Consider the following 16,488-nt stretch of genomic DNA (forward strand, 5'->3'; position numbering starts at 1 on the left):
TAGTGCAAATAGGAAAAATATTGGTCATGCTTTATAAAAGACAGGCTAACCTTCTAGGCTGCTTGGTGTGGGAGAAAAAAACCATGAGGACAGCAGACCCAAACTCTGTAAGTCTGTGTCCCAGGCATTCCAAGCAAGCTACTCATCTGTTGTGGAGGAAAGAGTCCCTTGTAGTGTTCTCTAGAAATTATAAATTATCTGACCTATACAGCAACTAAAAGAAAATAATCTTTCCTCACTCAAGCTACACAACTGCCCTAACTCAAATGGAGGAAAAATACCAGGAAGTTTGCCTGGAGTACCACTTCAGGATTCAATGCAGAAACAAATCTTCAAGTATACACAGCGTAGGGCATCCAGGGACCAGAGAGCCACAGGCTGTGAGCAGGCCATCTCTGAGGGGGACGTGACATCTGAAGTTTCCCAGGCATTCCTGCGCTCACTTCTGTGGCCTCTGTCACTGCAGATCCTGGTCAGTGAGATAAACACCAACACCATCTTCAGGCCACTCTGAACTCTGCAAGGACAACATGGGAACCTCAGCATCGCTGGGTTTTGGTCCCTCAGTCCTTCAGAGGATGTTGGTCCTCTTTGTAACAGCAAGATCTGAGCAGGTCTTTGGCAACTGACAATCAGTGGGAGGCATGGGGATGGAAAAGGGATGCTGGAAAGGGCAGAATCCTGCTGTGGATCTCTGTTACAGTACTGTCACGAGAGCACCTATGGATTTCAGTGTGCAGCAAGAAAGGTTAAAGCTCATCCTTGGCATTAACAAGATGCTGCAGAGGACGAAGTGGTATCCCGTGATCTCTCATCAAGTGCTCCTGTGAGCCGTGGTGGCTGTCAGGGGGTCTGTCACCCGACAAGTCTGTGTGAGTGTAATCCTGGAGCAGCCCAGCCTGTACTGCGTGCTGCCGGAGCTCCTGGCTCCCCAGCAGCCCCTGCATTCGAACGTACCCCTGCTGGCAGGAGGGAGGCAGCTTCTGGTGGGTGAAGGCAAACAGGAAACAGGACTCTGCAGGGGAAAGGAGCAAAGGTTAGAGTCAGCAGAGACACCCCGTAGGGAAATACTCCCATAAACTTACAGGGACTTGTTCAAAACAAAAGGCAGAAAGGATGAGGGAAGATGGCTGGAGTTTCCCACTTGCTCCCCTTCCCTGGGTGGCAGCACAGTAATAGATGTACTTCTGCAGAGCTCAGGAGATGCAGAGAGGGATCCCCAGTCTGCACACTGAGAGAAAAAGGAGCTGGATTTGAGCTTGCATCCATCTGGCATATTCTTTGTGCTACAAGATGGCTTCCCTCTGTGCACCATGTGGGCTTCCTGCAGGAGGGCCCCACACCAGTGTTAATACCAGGAAGGGAGGCAGCAGAGGCTCTTCACCTCTCACATCACAGCACTCCCATTTCCCATGGGAAAGCAATCCAATCACCAGTACATGAGATCTAGTACACAATGGCACAAAGACATGTTCAGATAATGAAGAAGAAAGGAAAGCTGCAGCTAGAAAAAGGATTGAACCCAACCTTATATGCCTTTCTCTAAGTCCTGGCATGCCTGGGCCAGTCTCCTTCTAATGGTGACAACAGCAAGGACTCTTTGGGAACATACACACAGAACAGCACTTTGTACCATCTGGTGAGTGCCTTGAGGAGGTGTGACTGATGGTGAGACACAAGCAGCTCACCACAGGGAGATCTCAGCTATTTACATAGGAGATCACTCCTGTCCCTTGTTCCTCACATTGCTCCTCCTCTTCCTGCCACTTCGACCCTGTGCACAAATTACCTGCAAAGAAATTGCGCAGGTCGGTGCCGAGGCAGTTCTCCAAAAACCGCCTCAGCGGCAGGATGTGAGCATTCGGGGCTGTCCAGTCTGTCAGAAAGTCCTCCACAATGTGATGGATGGCATTTGGCCGGGGCAGAGGCCAGTCTGGGGGACGGAGTCTCATCTCACGCTCTGCCAACACAACATTAAGGGAGGCTCTTAGAAGCAAAATGGCATTAAAAAGAGCTTGGGGAGTGGAAAGCAGCTGTGACAGCTGTTTCTGCTTTTGTCCTGACCTTTTAATCCATTACTTTCATTTGCAATCCCCTCTGCTAGCTCTGTCCTCAACAGCCCTGCCACTCCACAGCTGCCCTCTGTCCCTGTCTGTAGCATTCCTGTCATTTCACTCCCGTTCCCCTTGGGCAGGGACTGCCAGATGGGCTACGTTGTGTTTAGTGCTGCTACCCATCATGCTGATTTCCGAGAAGGCAAGCTGGACCCTAACCCTAGGTTTCTGGAGATGAAGATTTCAACAGTAATTTCCCAAGGAAGTCTACCCTAAGCCTGTTTGCTGCTGGATAGAACACTTCTCTTCAAATCCTTGCCTTTGGCTGCCTCTATGTCTGTGTGACCTCTCAGACCTGGGCCTGCCAGAGAGCAGCTTTTTCTTCGCAGCAAGATGGCCAAACAACAACACTCTCATCTGTCAGGTTCTGCAAAGTTCACATAGGGTGCCAGCCAAAGGGAAGAACTGTTCCTCTTTTTGGGCATGAGGAAATTTCCAGCACGCCTGTTTGTTCCTATTTTCAAACGTGACGTCTCTGGTCCAACCCTCCACCCCCTATATCGGTCTTATGGATGGAACTTTCTTGCCAACTCTCAGCTTCCTTTTCAGCTCATACCATGGTGGGAGGTGTCTCACAGGAAGGGGGAATAGTGCTTTCAGGTACCACCCCCACTCTGGCTCTGATTTATCTTTATCCCTCTTTGTTTTGGTTGTGTCACACAAGTAGCAGGAAAGCTTACCTGTTGGGAGGTGTTTGTAATAGTAAATAACAGGATGTAAAAAGTTGGACTGCCAGGCATGCTGCGCCTCTCCCACAGCACGGTTGTAGTAGAAGACATCCTTGTCAGCCCCAGAGAAATTCCTGCCATACTCCATAATGATGACAAAGAGCCCACTGCGAGCCTTTCTTCCCGTCTGCATTTCGAGCTCAGCCAGGACTCCAACAGGGTACTCTTCCAGGTATTCAAATGCTGTGGCATTCCTGTGAATTGAAACACCATTGGAATTTTCCACCAGAGAAAGCCAGCTGGGATCCAACCCACCCTCAGCTGGTCAAGGCTAAAGCCAAAAAGTCATCAGATAGTAATTTTGTTTGGTCATTACAAATCTGAGCTGGACTTGATGCAGAGCTTATAAAGGCTGCAGTTACTGTTACAAGACACCATTATTTTCCTAGATTATGGGAGTCTCTCTACAGTAGCACTGCTCAACAAAGTTTTTTTCCTGGGGTCAGTAAAAGAGTACTACACCTCTGAGCCTAGAGGGAAGGTCTGGACTGTTTCAGCCCTTTAAGAGGGAGAAACAGAGTGCACAATTGGGCACCAGTTGGAGCAGTAGTACAGGTTTGGGGTGGCTACCTATGCAATGGCAACATCCTTGGGCAGGAACAGCACAACTGGTGTAGGGGCAACATGGGAGGCAGTGGTAAAGAAACAGAAATGAAATTATGGAGCGCAGTGCTGGGAATAATTACTCACTCACTCTCTCAGCAGTATGATGTCAGCCAGGACACTGAACATCTGGTAGAGGCCTGAGGCCTCATTCACCCTCTTGATGATGGAATTGGTCAGCTGTGTAATAGGGTAGACTGTGGATGGCCAGGGGACACCATGGTGACGGTTTTCCAATAGGCGATGGACTGCCCGAGCTAAGACATGAACAGAAAAAAAGACAGCTTATTTAACAAGGCAAGCTCCTGCTTTAAGAAATCCCATCTCTGTGCTGCAGCAGGAGGCAATAAACAACCTTTACAGCTCCTCTGAGCTCAGGATCTCCCACCCCAATCGCCAGTAACTGCAGTGGAGATGCCCTCAGAAAGCTGATGTGATGCTAAGTGGTGGGGGAGGGGCCGGGGGGTCCTTGGGGATATTTCATTACTTCTCAGCACTCCTTTAATGATAAGGATGGGCACACACACATAAAGAAGGAAATTCTCTCTACTGCCCACAGCTGCTGGGTTTTAACTCCACAGCACAGACCTCTCACCCACAGCCTGTCACAAGGCAGAGCGTCTGGCAGGAAGAAATCTATTGTGTTACATAAATAACAGACAGCGGGCAAGAGAGATACAAGACAAAACAAAGACAGACAACCAAAAACTTCATATATGACCCCAAGTCACTTCTCCTCCACTTCAGATGATGCAGCTGCAGCTTGACTGTGTTTTGTCCTTTTTATTGCCAAAACAAGACTAAGGGCAATCTCTTTCCAGCAGTAAGCTATGGATTGTTCCTTTGCAGGGAGGGAGGATTTCCACCTCTGCCCTTTCTGTACACCCCAGTACTCACTTGTATACCGGAATCCATGGATGAAGCCCCCAGCAGATTTCCTGAAGTCAACTGAATGGCTAGCAGTGCCAAGAACAAAGAGCCCCCGAGTGCCTCTAGACTCATAGCTGGGTTTGATTTGAGGATACTTCTTAATATTCCCTTTTCCTGGCATCATTCTCAGGGATCTGATATGCAAAAGAGAAGAGCAGGCTATCAGAAAGGACAGGAGTAGAAAAATAAAAAGGGTTTCTGATACACATTATTTTGCAGCCACTGCAAGATTCTGCTTCATACCCCTGCTGCCTTCAGTGGAGTTTACTACTAAAATGAGGATCTTTGGAGGGTGTTCATCTCAAGATAGCCCTGGACAAGGTCTAATTCTCAGCTGAGCCACTAACAATGAACTTTGGAAGACAGTGAAGTTAGCAGTATCATTTTCAACTGCAGGATGTACCAAGGTGGAATGAAGGTTGCATCCTCAGAGAATTTTTTTTCCTCGACAAAACCTTTTTGTAGCAATCTGCACCTTTATCATCCTCATTTCAGAAAAAAACCCCAAACATTGCTAGCCTTGTCCATGTGATCTGGCAGGTCAGGATGTTAAGTTCTAAAGGTACAAGCTTTTCTGTGTCACTCAGGTCTCACTGCTCCCATCAGCACAGCCTTAAAGCCTGTTGGTCAGAGGGCAGTGACACACATTCCTGCTGGGACACAGCCTTACCTGCAGGATAAACAAAGGACTGTGCAGCACTAAGCAGCTCAGAGCACACGGAGGTCCAAGCAATGCTGCCAGGAGAAGACCTGTTCTTCCCTTTCCTCCCTACCCAGGCCCTTCATCCTAAATACCTTTTTTCATGGAGATCCTGGTTCTCCCTCACCTATTATAGATAGAGAAGTCAAACTTCCAGCCCAGGCAGCGGATGACACGGTCGTAAGGTGCGCGGGTGGCAAAGTTGTCCAGTTCATCCTGAGGGAGGGTGATGGAGTCGATGCCTGCGCTGATGTTCCTGTTCTCCAAGTAGAACCGCAGTGTGATGTGCAGCTTTCCCTTTTTGTCCTTAACGATAGCCAGATCTTCCAGGTCACCCTCCAGAAGCCCATCCAGAGATTTCAGCTGGTAGGTGTCCAGCAGGCCATTGTTAATTGCTCTATAGAAAATACAAGAATGTAAAGAAAGGAGGTTCTTAGCTTCTGAAAATGGGATAATTCATCAGGCATCCCAACTCCTCTTCAGTATAAGGGTTACTCCCAGAGTCTCAGGGCTCACAGGAACAGCAGAGGTAACATTGCCTGGCTGTCCTTGCAGGATGTAGCCAACCTCCTAACTTTCCTCTGTAACTAGAAGCAAGGGAATAACTTGAGAGCCAGTACATTTTAAAGACTATAGTTTCCAAGCAGACATGTTTCTATTTTAGGTCCTAAAAAGCTCTCACCAAGCCTCTGTGTTCAGCAGCTGCAACCTGGATTGCTTTAAAGCAAGGACCTATGGAAAGCCCCATGTTTTCCCTATGGCCCCCATGACCACAGCACCAGTCCAGCCTGGTGCCTGGGAACAGGAGCAGTTCCTTACCTCAGATCCCCGACATAGTGGGTGGCCCAGGAGAGGCGCACGCGGGAGCGGCTCACCATGTGGATGAAGTTCGTGACACCCAGGATGTTCTCTGCTGTCTCGAAGGCCGAGTTCCCTCGGCCCAGGATCAACACGGTTTGGCCAGTGAAGTCCTCCGGGTTGATGGACACGGTCTCGTAACCCTCAACATACTCTGAGCCAGGAAAGTTTACCACATTGGGAACCCACGTTCCAGCAGCAACCAACAAAGAGCTGCAAGAACAGGGACAGCACATGGAAATGCAGGAATTTCAGGAAAGGGGCTCCATCTCCTCATTCCTTCCTCCTCCCACTGTGGAAGGTGGCTGCAATGTGACCCCCACAGTGACACTGGACCAGCTGCACAGGCCATGGTTTCAAGAGAAACCTCTACCTAGCTTCAACTAATGACATGCTCCTCTCTTCCCTATCCTCAGGACAACCAGGAACACTATTATATATAGCAACAGCCAGTGTGGGTGCTGTGTATATATGCATCTCCCTCGCCTGTTCATGAATGCAACTTCTACTCGTATGAACTCACTGACAGTATCACAGGTTGATTACATGTTGCATAAAAATGATTTGGATTTAAAATTTGAGTTGACATTTGGCAGAGCAGAAGTCATTTTTAAGACAGGAAATAGTTTTGATATTTTGAAATGTAACTGCCAGTCATAAAAATACATTAGCAACATCGCTAATTGTTAACCCCCAAAATAACTACAGTGATCTTTTTATATCACTCCATAAAAGCTTTTACTTGATTCTTGAGGAAGTTTTTGTGACTTAGATGGAAGCACCAGGCGGCTGAGGCAAGCAGCACTGCCTGCTGTCCCAGCCTTGCTTACACAGCGTCCCGAGAGCAGCTCGCTCGCGGTACGTGGGTGTCCGGGATTGCCTTCTGTCCCCTCGGAGCCTGCCAGCAGCACACCGGCAAGTGACAGCCAGCACGACCTGCTGTCGTAGACCTGAGACTCTCAGGAGAGGTGAGAAATATACTCCGTATGTTCACACGAGTAACTTCGAGGTTTTTAGGAACGGAGCTCAGTGGTGGTACGGGATACATACACGTAAATAGGACGAGTGGAAGGGGAATTCAGCGACCAGCAGCCCTGAGGGTTATTCTCACAGTCCTTGCCCTCCCCCAAAAACTCCCCACTTTCCTCTGCTTCCCCGCTGCCTGCTCCAGCTCTGTGCTAACCAAGGGCTTCACTTGTCTGGGACACACCCCTGAGCACATGCGGGAAAACGGGAGCAAGATGTCACTGCTCTGACTCAATCCAGTTTGTAATAAAGGCAGTGCTGACTGTGAGTACAACTGAGTTACTTTTTCCACAGACAGCAATTATCTAGTGATAAAACAAAAGCGCCTTCAAGCATACTTATCAAAGACAGACGCTGCAGTGATGGCCATGGCAGCCAATTTGTGTCTGCCCTCGCAACCTCAGCTGCCCAAAGCAAAACACTGCTCGTGAATGGCAATGCCTTCCCAGGAGCAGTTATTCCACCCATCTGCCTGCCAATTCCTAAAAAATATTTTCTGCCCCTGATGGTGATTAAGGTTCTAAGAGGCTGTGAAATCTCCATCCTCGGAAATACTCATGCCTCAAAAGGGCAAAGCTCTGAGCTGCATGTCAAGCCCATTACCTGCACTTGTAGTTCTTCCTGTCCTGGTCGATCAGGAGAAAATAATGGCCGTTCCAGGCCTGCTCATTCTTCTCCAATGTCACATGGATGATGGCTGTGTTGTACTGAACCCGTAGCTTCAGCAGGGAAGCAAAATCCTCCAGGTAACGCACCATGGTGTCAGCGTTGGGGAAGAAATCGCGCGAGTAGCGTCGGAACAGCAGCCGCCGGTCGTGGCTGAGGAGCGAATTCCAGTCGTGGCGGAGGTTGAACTCGCTGTTGGACTTGCCCGTGTACTGCTTGTTGATGCTGATGAGTTTGCGGTGCCGAGGGTAGAGCGCGAAGAAGCTGCCGGGAGCATGGCTCCGCTCAAACACGATGTAGTCCCGGCCGGCTCTCTGGAGGAAATAGGCCGCCTGCAAGCCCGCGGGCCCGGCCCCGATGACGCAGTAGTCGTGGTACAGGAACGCGGCTCCACTCACCGCGCACAGGCCGCTGGCGTACATGGCCAGCCCCAGGAGCGTCCCGCAGACCGCCGGGGCCATGGCGGTGCTGGCGCAGCCGGCCCTGAAGGGAAGAAGACCGGGAGGCATCACCCTGGGGGCTGCAGCCTCCCCACAGGAGACCCCCGACCGCACCAGTCTTGGCCCACCGCCGCCCAGAGCCGGCCGCCATGACGTCCGCACACTGCGTGGCGAGTTGGAGCGAGGCCCTGCTCCCTGCCAGCCAATAGCAGCAGGGGTCCCGGGCCTTCCAGCCAATGGGCGCACAGCAGCCCCCGCCACACCACCCAGGTGGCAAGGTGGGGCAGCACCTGTGGACTGCTGGTCGCGAGCGCCTCTGCGCCTCACCAGCCAATGAGGACGGACGGCGCAAGCCCCCCAGCCAATGGGAGAGGGAGTGCCCTGCGCTGCCCTGGCTCCCCCGCCAATACGGTCCCGCCCGGATGCCCCCGCCCCCGCCAAACGGCGCACGAGGCGCAGCGCACGTGACGCGCGGGCCCGCCACCGCCCGCCCGGGGCCGTACCTGCACCATGGAGCTCCCGCCGCTCCGCTCCGCTCCTCCCGCCCTCTCCCTCCTCCTTCCCGCGCTGTCCGGGCAGGGCGGGGCGGCACGGCGCTGCCTCCCGCCCGCTGCGGGGGCGAGCGAGGGGGGCGGCGCGCTCCCCGCGTCACGTGACGCCGCCACCGCCGCTTCCCGCCGCCGGCACCATGGCGGCGCGCTCACCACGTGTCCGGGGGCGGGCGGCGCTTAAAGGGGCAGGCGCGGGACGGAGCCGTGACCGCGGGGGACACTCGAACCAGGTACACACACACACACACACACACACACACACAGAGCCGGCAGTCGGCAAAATCAACTTTATTCCGCTTTCCCCCGTTTATGATCGATGTGCAGCACAGCCGGGGCAAAGGTACAGTCACAGCCCAGCCCCGGGACTGGGGCTGCCCAGGCACTGCAGCCCCTCCCCTCGGTGCTGGTTGCAGGGTTCAGCTCTCTTCCTCTGAAAAAGAATAGAAGAAGAAATTAAGCAAATGCAGCTGGAGGAAGAAAACCCCAAAACTGAACCCTCGCTGTCAAGGAAATGCCACAAGGAACACAAAAAACCAAGGCTGTCACTTTGGGAGATTCATCCCACCTCCAACTGTCTCCTTGCCTCTGTCCAGCTTCCCAACAAACCTGCCCATCAGCCAAGACCACACACTCGTCATAAACAATTTACATTCCTAAACAAATTACGCAGCAACCCAACTAACATTTCCATAATAAAATCCAGAGCAGCCGGGCTAAGCTTGCAGCCTAAAAATAATCTGGGAGATATTTTTTCTATCACAGAAGCAAGAGCTCTAGGATAAATGGTTTTCCTCTGTCAGTGAAGCACATACAGATCTCACATCAGAGATGGTTTTAGGCAGCAAAGGGAAGGCAGCAGTTGTCCACTGATGCTCCAAAACTCATATCCAGACCAGCCAGTGATTGCTCAGCTTCAAGAGTCACTTCAGAAAAGCCTTCACCACATTACCTCAATTGCGCTCTGTCACCACGCGTTTGAAATGTGTCACCTTATAGTCACTGCCATTTCTAAAACTGCAGTCAAAAAATATCCCAGTACCAACAGAAATCAGCACCCACCCACTCCTGCAGACCTTGGGGCTGCTGAACGAAGGGCTTCTTGGCAGGCTTCATTCTGCCAGGCAGTGCTCTGGATGTGGGACCTCCCCCCAAACCCTGCTAAAATCAGTCTTCATCGAGTATCTGTACAGAGGCACAACATCTGCATCTCCAATTCTGCGCTGTTCTTCTTCCAGCTGAGTACTCCCAATGTCACCCACACCTTTTCAACAGAGTCCCATCCTTGGGACCACACATTCTCCAGCCTCATTCCTCTCCTGCCATTGCACTGGTCAGATCTGACCCTTTAACTCTGGTCTTAATCATACATAACCCCGTTTCATCCAGACTAGAACATCACTTTAAAGCATAAAGCACCAAGTAGGCTACAAACCTTCCTCTTCCTCTTCTTCCTCCTCATCCTCCTCATCTTCATCAGAGCTAAAGGTGCCATCAGGCAAACTGTAGATGCGGATCACCTGCTTGTTGGGGTCCTTGAGGATGAGGTACTTCCCCTCATCCAGCTTCATGCAGATGTCAATGACACATCGCAGGATGCCCCAGGCGTTCTCTATGCTCAGATTAATCTGGCTAGCAAATTCATTTGGCTTAAACTGCTGTGTGCCCAGGATCACGTGGCGGGCAGAATCCTTCACGTGGTAACGGGATACGTACCTAGGGGGCAAGAAGAAACCACAAGGGTATCAGGAGATTACACCCAGACAGCAGAACACCAGCAAGAAAAGCAGCGTGATCATCTTATTTTTGTCTTCTGGGCTGAAAAATCCTAATACTCCAACACTGAAAGCTAAGAGGATTTCTTGGCTACAAACTGTCAATCTGCAATGCACCTGGAAATCCCCAAATCGGATGGAGAGGTACAAAAGATAAAGAAGAATTAGCCCCACAGATAAAATTAAGAAATAGCACGATTAGCTGGGAGTTTGGAATGAAAAAGATGGAAAAGAATCAATTCTGTGTCTGTGGATAGAACTGAGCATGGCAGAATCACTAGAATTCATTTAGCAAAAGCCTCTAGTTCATTACCTGCAGTATTCAACTGATTTTAAGCAGACAGTTTAAATCCCCCCACCACCTAATTTCTCAGTTACACGGCACTGAGGATCTCAATCAGATTCCTGACAGGCACCACAGTCACTGTATTTATTTCCCTTGTTGGTGACCACAGCAAAGAGGCTGAGAGCCCACACAGGCCACCTGTCCCTCCTGTGTGGGTCAGTCACAGCTGGATGCTGAGAGGAAGCAGCTTACACCAAGGCTGGTGCCCTCACCACAAGCTTTCCTTTTTTGGCCACTCAAACACTGGTGATTTTAGCATTACTTGTTCTGTAAACGCTTCACTCAGCCATACACCAAGTTTAATACTAGAAAATGCACCTGGAAGACATTTGGTGTGAACTGCTCCCCTTACCCGAGTTTAAGGTACTCTGATCCAGCCAGCAGTGCACAGCATGTCCAGCGGGCCAGCTTGTAGCTGTTGTTCTTCAGCTCCGTGGCAATGACAGCCCCTCTCTGAGAGTCCAGCTTCTGGCGCCAGTCCACCCCATTGCAATACTGAGAGGAGAATCAGAACCAGGTTCAGCCTGACAAGCCAGCAGCAGCCATCCCTTCAGCCACCTTGTTATCACATAGGGAAGCTGTCTAGCCTATGGTACCACCTGAGGGAGTGTGAAGTGCAGCCTACAGAGAAAGCTCTTGCACTGGAAAGGCAGAAATGCAAACAGCTGGGATTGCTCAACATTTGTGGCACTGGTTAGAAGGGGCAGTTCGTGAGGAAAGAATTCTAGAGAACCGTAAGAACAGACTGACTACTATGCTGAACACCCAGGGAGACAAAAGGGTTCAAGCCAGCTACCTCACATTTAGAGGAGAATCTCATCAGCATTGCTTGTCCACCAGAGTTATACTCCTTAGTGGAATGTAACACCCGGGGAACACGGCCAGATGTTTGTCTCATCTTCCCTGCTGTACCTGGCATGTCAGGCAGCAGTGAAGCAGTTAAGAGCTAGTTTGGGGATCCTGTTCTTCCTCACCCTCGAATCCCACTCGTTCAGTGTTTTGATGTTGATGAATGACACTTCTCCATTAGCTCCTGTCATCACTCCATCATGCTCGCAGCGGACAATGAGATCTATATCATCTCCCAGCTTCCACCTTCGGTACCTGCCAATAAACAATCCAGCTGGTTATTTCTGACCTTTGTTCTCTTCCAGATCCATGTAAGCATTCAGCAACATCCTTTTCTCCCTTATCTTTTCATTGTGAGGTCATCCAGATCCATGTAAGCATTCAGCAACATCCTTTTCTCCCTTATCTTTTCATTGTGAGGTCATCCATGGATCCATGGATCCCTCTGAAGGTAAAGCTTCTATCAATAATGCTCCCAACCTGTTTTGCCTCCGTGTCACACTGAAATCCTGCCCCCCTGCCAAATCTGGGCATCAGAAATATCAACTTACCTGTATGCAACAGAGGCTACTTCATTTTTATCCATGTCATCCTCCACAAAGGGGTTTGGGTTGGGAAACTTGTACTTCTCCTTTCCCTGAAGATGAAAACAGCAGAGCATGTTAGGAGACAGCTTTCCTCTATTGGAAAAATATTCTTTTACAGTAACAGTTGCTGATTTCCCTTATGTAGAGAAACACCAAAACATTAAGACAGCTGATGAAAGCCTCATGCCCACATTAGTCACAGCACTACAAGCAGTACTTGTACTGGCACTTAGGCTTCATTAAGTGTACTGAGAAGCCTGTCTACATCATCAACGGGAGTAGGATGATTTCCCTGTGAAATCAGGGTGAAAACCTTTCTACAACAAAGTCACACTGCTCACCAGAAATAATCCCACCTCTTTCAAAACTGAAAGACCACTGGTATAACACAACTGTCAATTAAAATGCTTCTGTTCTGTATTAAAGCAGCCTCAATGAAGTCTCCTCTTGAGATTCCGGAGCACAGACCCACTACTCATCACAGTTCCACCTTACCATCCTCAGACACTGCTGGGAGAAGTTATGATTGATGTAGGTAGCTTCCATGGCCAGGTTGCGTGGAGAATTAAAAGAGTTGCCTTCTTCCTGAGGTGGTTCATTGGCTGTTTCACTCACTGTCAGGAGGTCTGGGAAGAAAACCAGATGCAAATGGTTATACTTGGGGGAGTAATATGTCAGCTTTAATGAATTTCTAGCCCCACATCAGAGCAGATCAATACTGAAGTTCCCCACACAGCTATCATACATACTGCAGTAATAGGCTTGTTCAGGAGGCTCAGTGCAAACACCTAAATAAGCATGAAGAAAATTAGACCCTACAGCTGCAGAAATTCCTTTCAGGACTTTTTCTCACCAAAATCTGAGTTGTCCCTCTTGTCAAAGAAAAGCTTGGATCCAACTCTCTGGACAATGATATCCCAGGAATAAACAGAACGAGTGCAGCTCATCAGTGTGGCCAGGATGGCATCTGTGGCAAACACATTCCCTTGTGTCTTGGCCAGCTGTGAATATAGAAGGTGGAGAAAATGGTTTCAGCAATAAGAATAGATATCCCTTCCCTAGGTAGGACAAGAAGTGCTAGCAAACCAGATCACTGACTTCTTCTGCTGTTATGACTGAGAAAGCTGTACTGGTGAGTACCCCATCGACTGCCAGCAAAGTGTACTGTAGCACACAGCAATCCTGGCCCACCCTCACCCACACAAGGGGAAAGTAAGAAACTGCTATGAAATATTAATTCTGTTGGAAAATGCACAGCTTCTCACTGCAAATCAAGTCACAAAAAAGGAATGTCTGAGCCTTCCTCACCTTCAAAAGCAAGGCCCAAGGATTGTGTTTCTGACCTAAGTTTTCCTCCCAACATACCTCAAGTACTGGTCTGCTTGCCCTTCCAGAATTTTAGCTTTTCCTCGGCCAGTGTTCCTACCTCTGCATTAATCTAGCTCTGCCTTCCACCTCAGAAAAATACTGGTACCAGCTAATGCTTCTTGCTTTTGCCCTTTGGTCTGATGGTGACAGCTGGTCTCCAACAACAGCCCACACTGAGTTTCACAAACTGCTGCATACCTTTCGGATAACTGGGTCATCCGTAGTGGTGACGGTATGGAAGATGCGCTTAATGCTCCTCAGGAGTTTCTCATTCCTTGTTGTAATGCGGTCGAAGGCTTTGTCGTAGTACTCTAGGGCTCCACAGCACTCTCTGCAAAGATAAGAGGACCATCTGGATACCCCTCTTACAGATAACACCACCCATGACCCACACAGGGCCTGCTGGGTGTTCCATTGCCTCCCCTTGGTTTTGGTACTTCAACGAGAACATTGGGACCAGGCAGGAGACCTCTGAGCTCCCGCTTTCCAAAAATCCTGTCACCTCAAGGAGCAAGCAAGGGCTGTCTTAGGAACTCACATGTCCTGTGGCTCTGACACCTCCAGATAGCGCATTTTCATCAGCCGAGGGAAATCCATCTCTTCCTTCACCTCCCAGTCGCTGCGAACTTCAACAGAGGAGTCACGAGGTTTCTGCTGCGCGGCCAGAGGGGGGACACGTACAGAGAGAAATGGAGACACATCAGGATTTGTGTGAGGAGCTGCCCTGTGAGTGCAGCCACAGAAACCTTACCGTCAGAGGGGACACAATGCTCATCAGTTTGTCTACCTGTGATTTCTGGTCCCACTTCTGCCTCACTCCAAACTGCTTCTGAAACTTCTTCTGTAGGCGCAAACGATCTCTAAAATGACAAATGTGAGAAAAGCCGTGATTCCTATATGCCACAACCACTCCTCCACTTCCAAACCACTACCAGAGGAGCACTACTTTCAGACACCGAGCTGCTGAAACATTTGTTGAGCCATCTGTCGATCACGACGCCCAAGGCATTAAGAAGTCTGTTCTTTGCTCTGGGCAGCTCTTTATATAGTTCTACCCGAAGACTGAAATGCAGTTTTCAGAAAGGATATTCTCTCTTTAGAATGCCACCATTACTTTCTAAACACAACTAAAAAACTCTCCTAAATTATTAGGCAGCCATTTGAAATCCATGCTTTTAAGTACTACTGACACTAGAACAACACTGGACTCAAAACACCCTGAAATTCTTTGCTGACTGTTTGCTCCAGCAGATTCTGTTACTGTAAGTTTGCAAATTCATCAACAGTGTGTTCACACACTCCAACTCGAGCTCAGTATGCCCATCTCTGCAGGCTCACCTCTCCTTCTGCTTGGCACTCTTGGGCAGTGTCTGCATGCTGAACTGCAGCATGTTCCGACGGTCCTTGTCTCTCCGAAGGTTTCTCTGCAGAAATGACAGAAAGCAAAAGGAACAGATCAATTGGGAAGAATCCTGTGGGGCTGAAGCTCCCTCTGATCCCGTCTCAGGGACACCCTACCTGTGCAAACCTCATGCGGTTCCTCTGGTACGCCGTTTTCTGCGTCCGGGCCGTGTCCACCAGCTGGAAGCTGGTCTCATCCTCCTCGTGGAAATAGGCATATTGGCTTCCACCACCAAACTGTGACGAGTACTTGTCTGGGAACAAAACAAAGCAACTCAGCACCAAGGTCCTAAGGAAAACCCTGATGCTTTGCCTCTTTCTCTCCCCATCTGCCTTCACCAAAGTCTGATACCTAAACTAGGACTCCTGCCTTACACCTGCATGTCTACACTCCTTCCACACCTCCCGTGCAAGCCCAGGCAGTACAAAAACCCAGAGTAAGCCGCAAGGACAGGGAGAGTCCCACAGAGCTCTCCCAAGGGTAAAGCACACTTCCTAAAGTAAGCTGCCTGTCTTGCTGAGGCGTGCAGGTAATTACAGGGTGGCTATGAGACATGAAAGCAGGAACGACGCTTGGAAGGAAACTTTGCAGAAAATAAACCCCCGAAACAGCCAGCAGACCACACGTACTTGTGTATCTTTTATCCTGGTACGTGGCTCCTGTCCAATCGGCCACCTAAGAACGAGCACAAACAGTTAAAAGTAAGCATTAACACAACATATGCTCCATGTCTAATCCTTCTGACTCTCAGCTCTGCCTGCCAGCCCTGCTAGGTGTTCACAGTGTGTCAGGACGCACTGCCAAGGGTGCCGAGGAGCAGCCAGGGTAACAAAAGCGAGCACGGCAGGCAGCGTGCAGGGGGGCCCAGCACGGCACAGGTACCTTGCCCAGGCGGTCTCCTTTGCTGAACGGCTGGTAGGGCATGTCCTTGAACTGCTCGGGCACAGCACACGGGCCCCAGCCGGAGGGGTTGTCCTGGATCACGGGTGCCACAAACTTCGCCATTTTTTAATTTTCTAAAGGTGAACAAATGAAAAAAAACCAAAAACTCTCAAACCCTCAGCTGCCGCACGGTGTGGCACCGCGACCTGAGCCCTTGCTTCGGCACAAGCCACCGCCAAGGGAAGGCGCCTCCGCCAACCAGGCCCGGGGAGGAAGGAAAGGTCCCGGTGGGCGCTGCGTGTGCCGGGGAAGGGCGGGGACGCGGCCCCACCGGAACCGGCGGGGCGGGGCCGAGGGGGGGGGGTCTCGGTACACGCGGGAGGTGCCGGCGCGGCAGGCGAGCGGCTCTGGTGCGACCCCAGCGCCTCTCTCACCTGCGCGGCCCCGGCGCAGCCCCGATGGCGGCGGATCCAGCGGCGGATCCGGGAGCGGCTCCGACGGCGGCGGCGGCGGGCGGGGAAAGGGCCGCGCGCAGCCCCGGCGCGCCCTTGACGTCAGCGCCGCGCGACGGCAGCGCCCTGCCGTAAAGGCAAAAAACCGCCAGCCCCGGAAAAGCGAGCACCAAGCGCGGCTGCCGTAAAGCGACAGCGTTGTCGCAAAATGTCA

General features: G+C 50.7%; 2 protein-coding genes across 3 annotated transcripts; both read right to left on the reverse strand.

Moving 5' to 3' along the window:
* Positions 1-8,134, reverse strand: FOXRED2 (FAD dependent oxidoreductase domain containing 2). Its single transcript, XM_058805583.1, has 8 exons — positions 7,563-8,134; positions 5,895-6,146; positions 5,203-5,472; positions 4,343-4,509; positions 3,537-3,702; positions 2,795-3,036; positions 1,790-1,960; positions 1-1,015 (listed from the first exon to the last, which is right to left on the reverse strand). Exons 1-8 carry the CDS (start codon positions 8,132-8,134, stop codon positions 750-752), a joined length of 2,106 nt encoding a protein of 701 aa, XP_058661566.1. The 3' UTR covers positions 1-749.
* Positions 8,135-8,884: 750 nt separating this feature from the next.
* On the reverse strand, positions 8,885-16,369 carry EIF3D (eukaryotic translation initiation factor 3 subunit D). Of its 2 annotated transcripts, none has more exons than XM_058805031.1 (15): positions 16,257-16,369; positions 15,823-15,956; positions 15,570-15,615; positions 15,057-15,193; positions 14,877-14,962; positions 14,326-14,398; positions 14,077-14,189; positions 13,737-13,869; positions 13,024-13,171; positions 12,666-12,796; positions 12,135-12,220; positions 11,709-11,838; positions 11,087-11,229; positions 10,049-10,329; positions 8,885-9,046 (listed from the first exon to the last, which is right to left on the reverse strand). In XM_058805031.1, the coding sequence occupies exons 2-15, from the start codon at positions 15,943-15,945 to the stop codon at positions 9,033-9,035; spliced, it is 1,644 nt and encodes a 547-aa protein (XP_058661014.1). In that variant the 5' UTR covers positions 15,946-15,956; positions 16,257-16,369; the 3' UTR covers positions 8,885-9,032. The 2 variants fall into 2 exon arrangements, with proteins under 2 accessions (XP_058661014.1, XP_058661013.1); XM_058805030.1 differs by having other exon boundaries at positions 14,077-14,192.
* Positions 16,370-16,488: the final 119 nt, after the last annotated feature.

This window comes from Ammospiza caudacuta, chromosome 5 (genome assembly GCF_027887145.1).
Source record: "Ammospiza caudacuta isolate bAmmCau1 chromosome 5, bAmmCau1.pri, whole genome shotgun sequence".
In the NCBI taxonomy this organism is placed as follows: Eukaryota; Metazoa; Chordata; class Aves; order Passeriformes; family Passerellidae; genus Ammospiza; species Ammospiza caudacuta.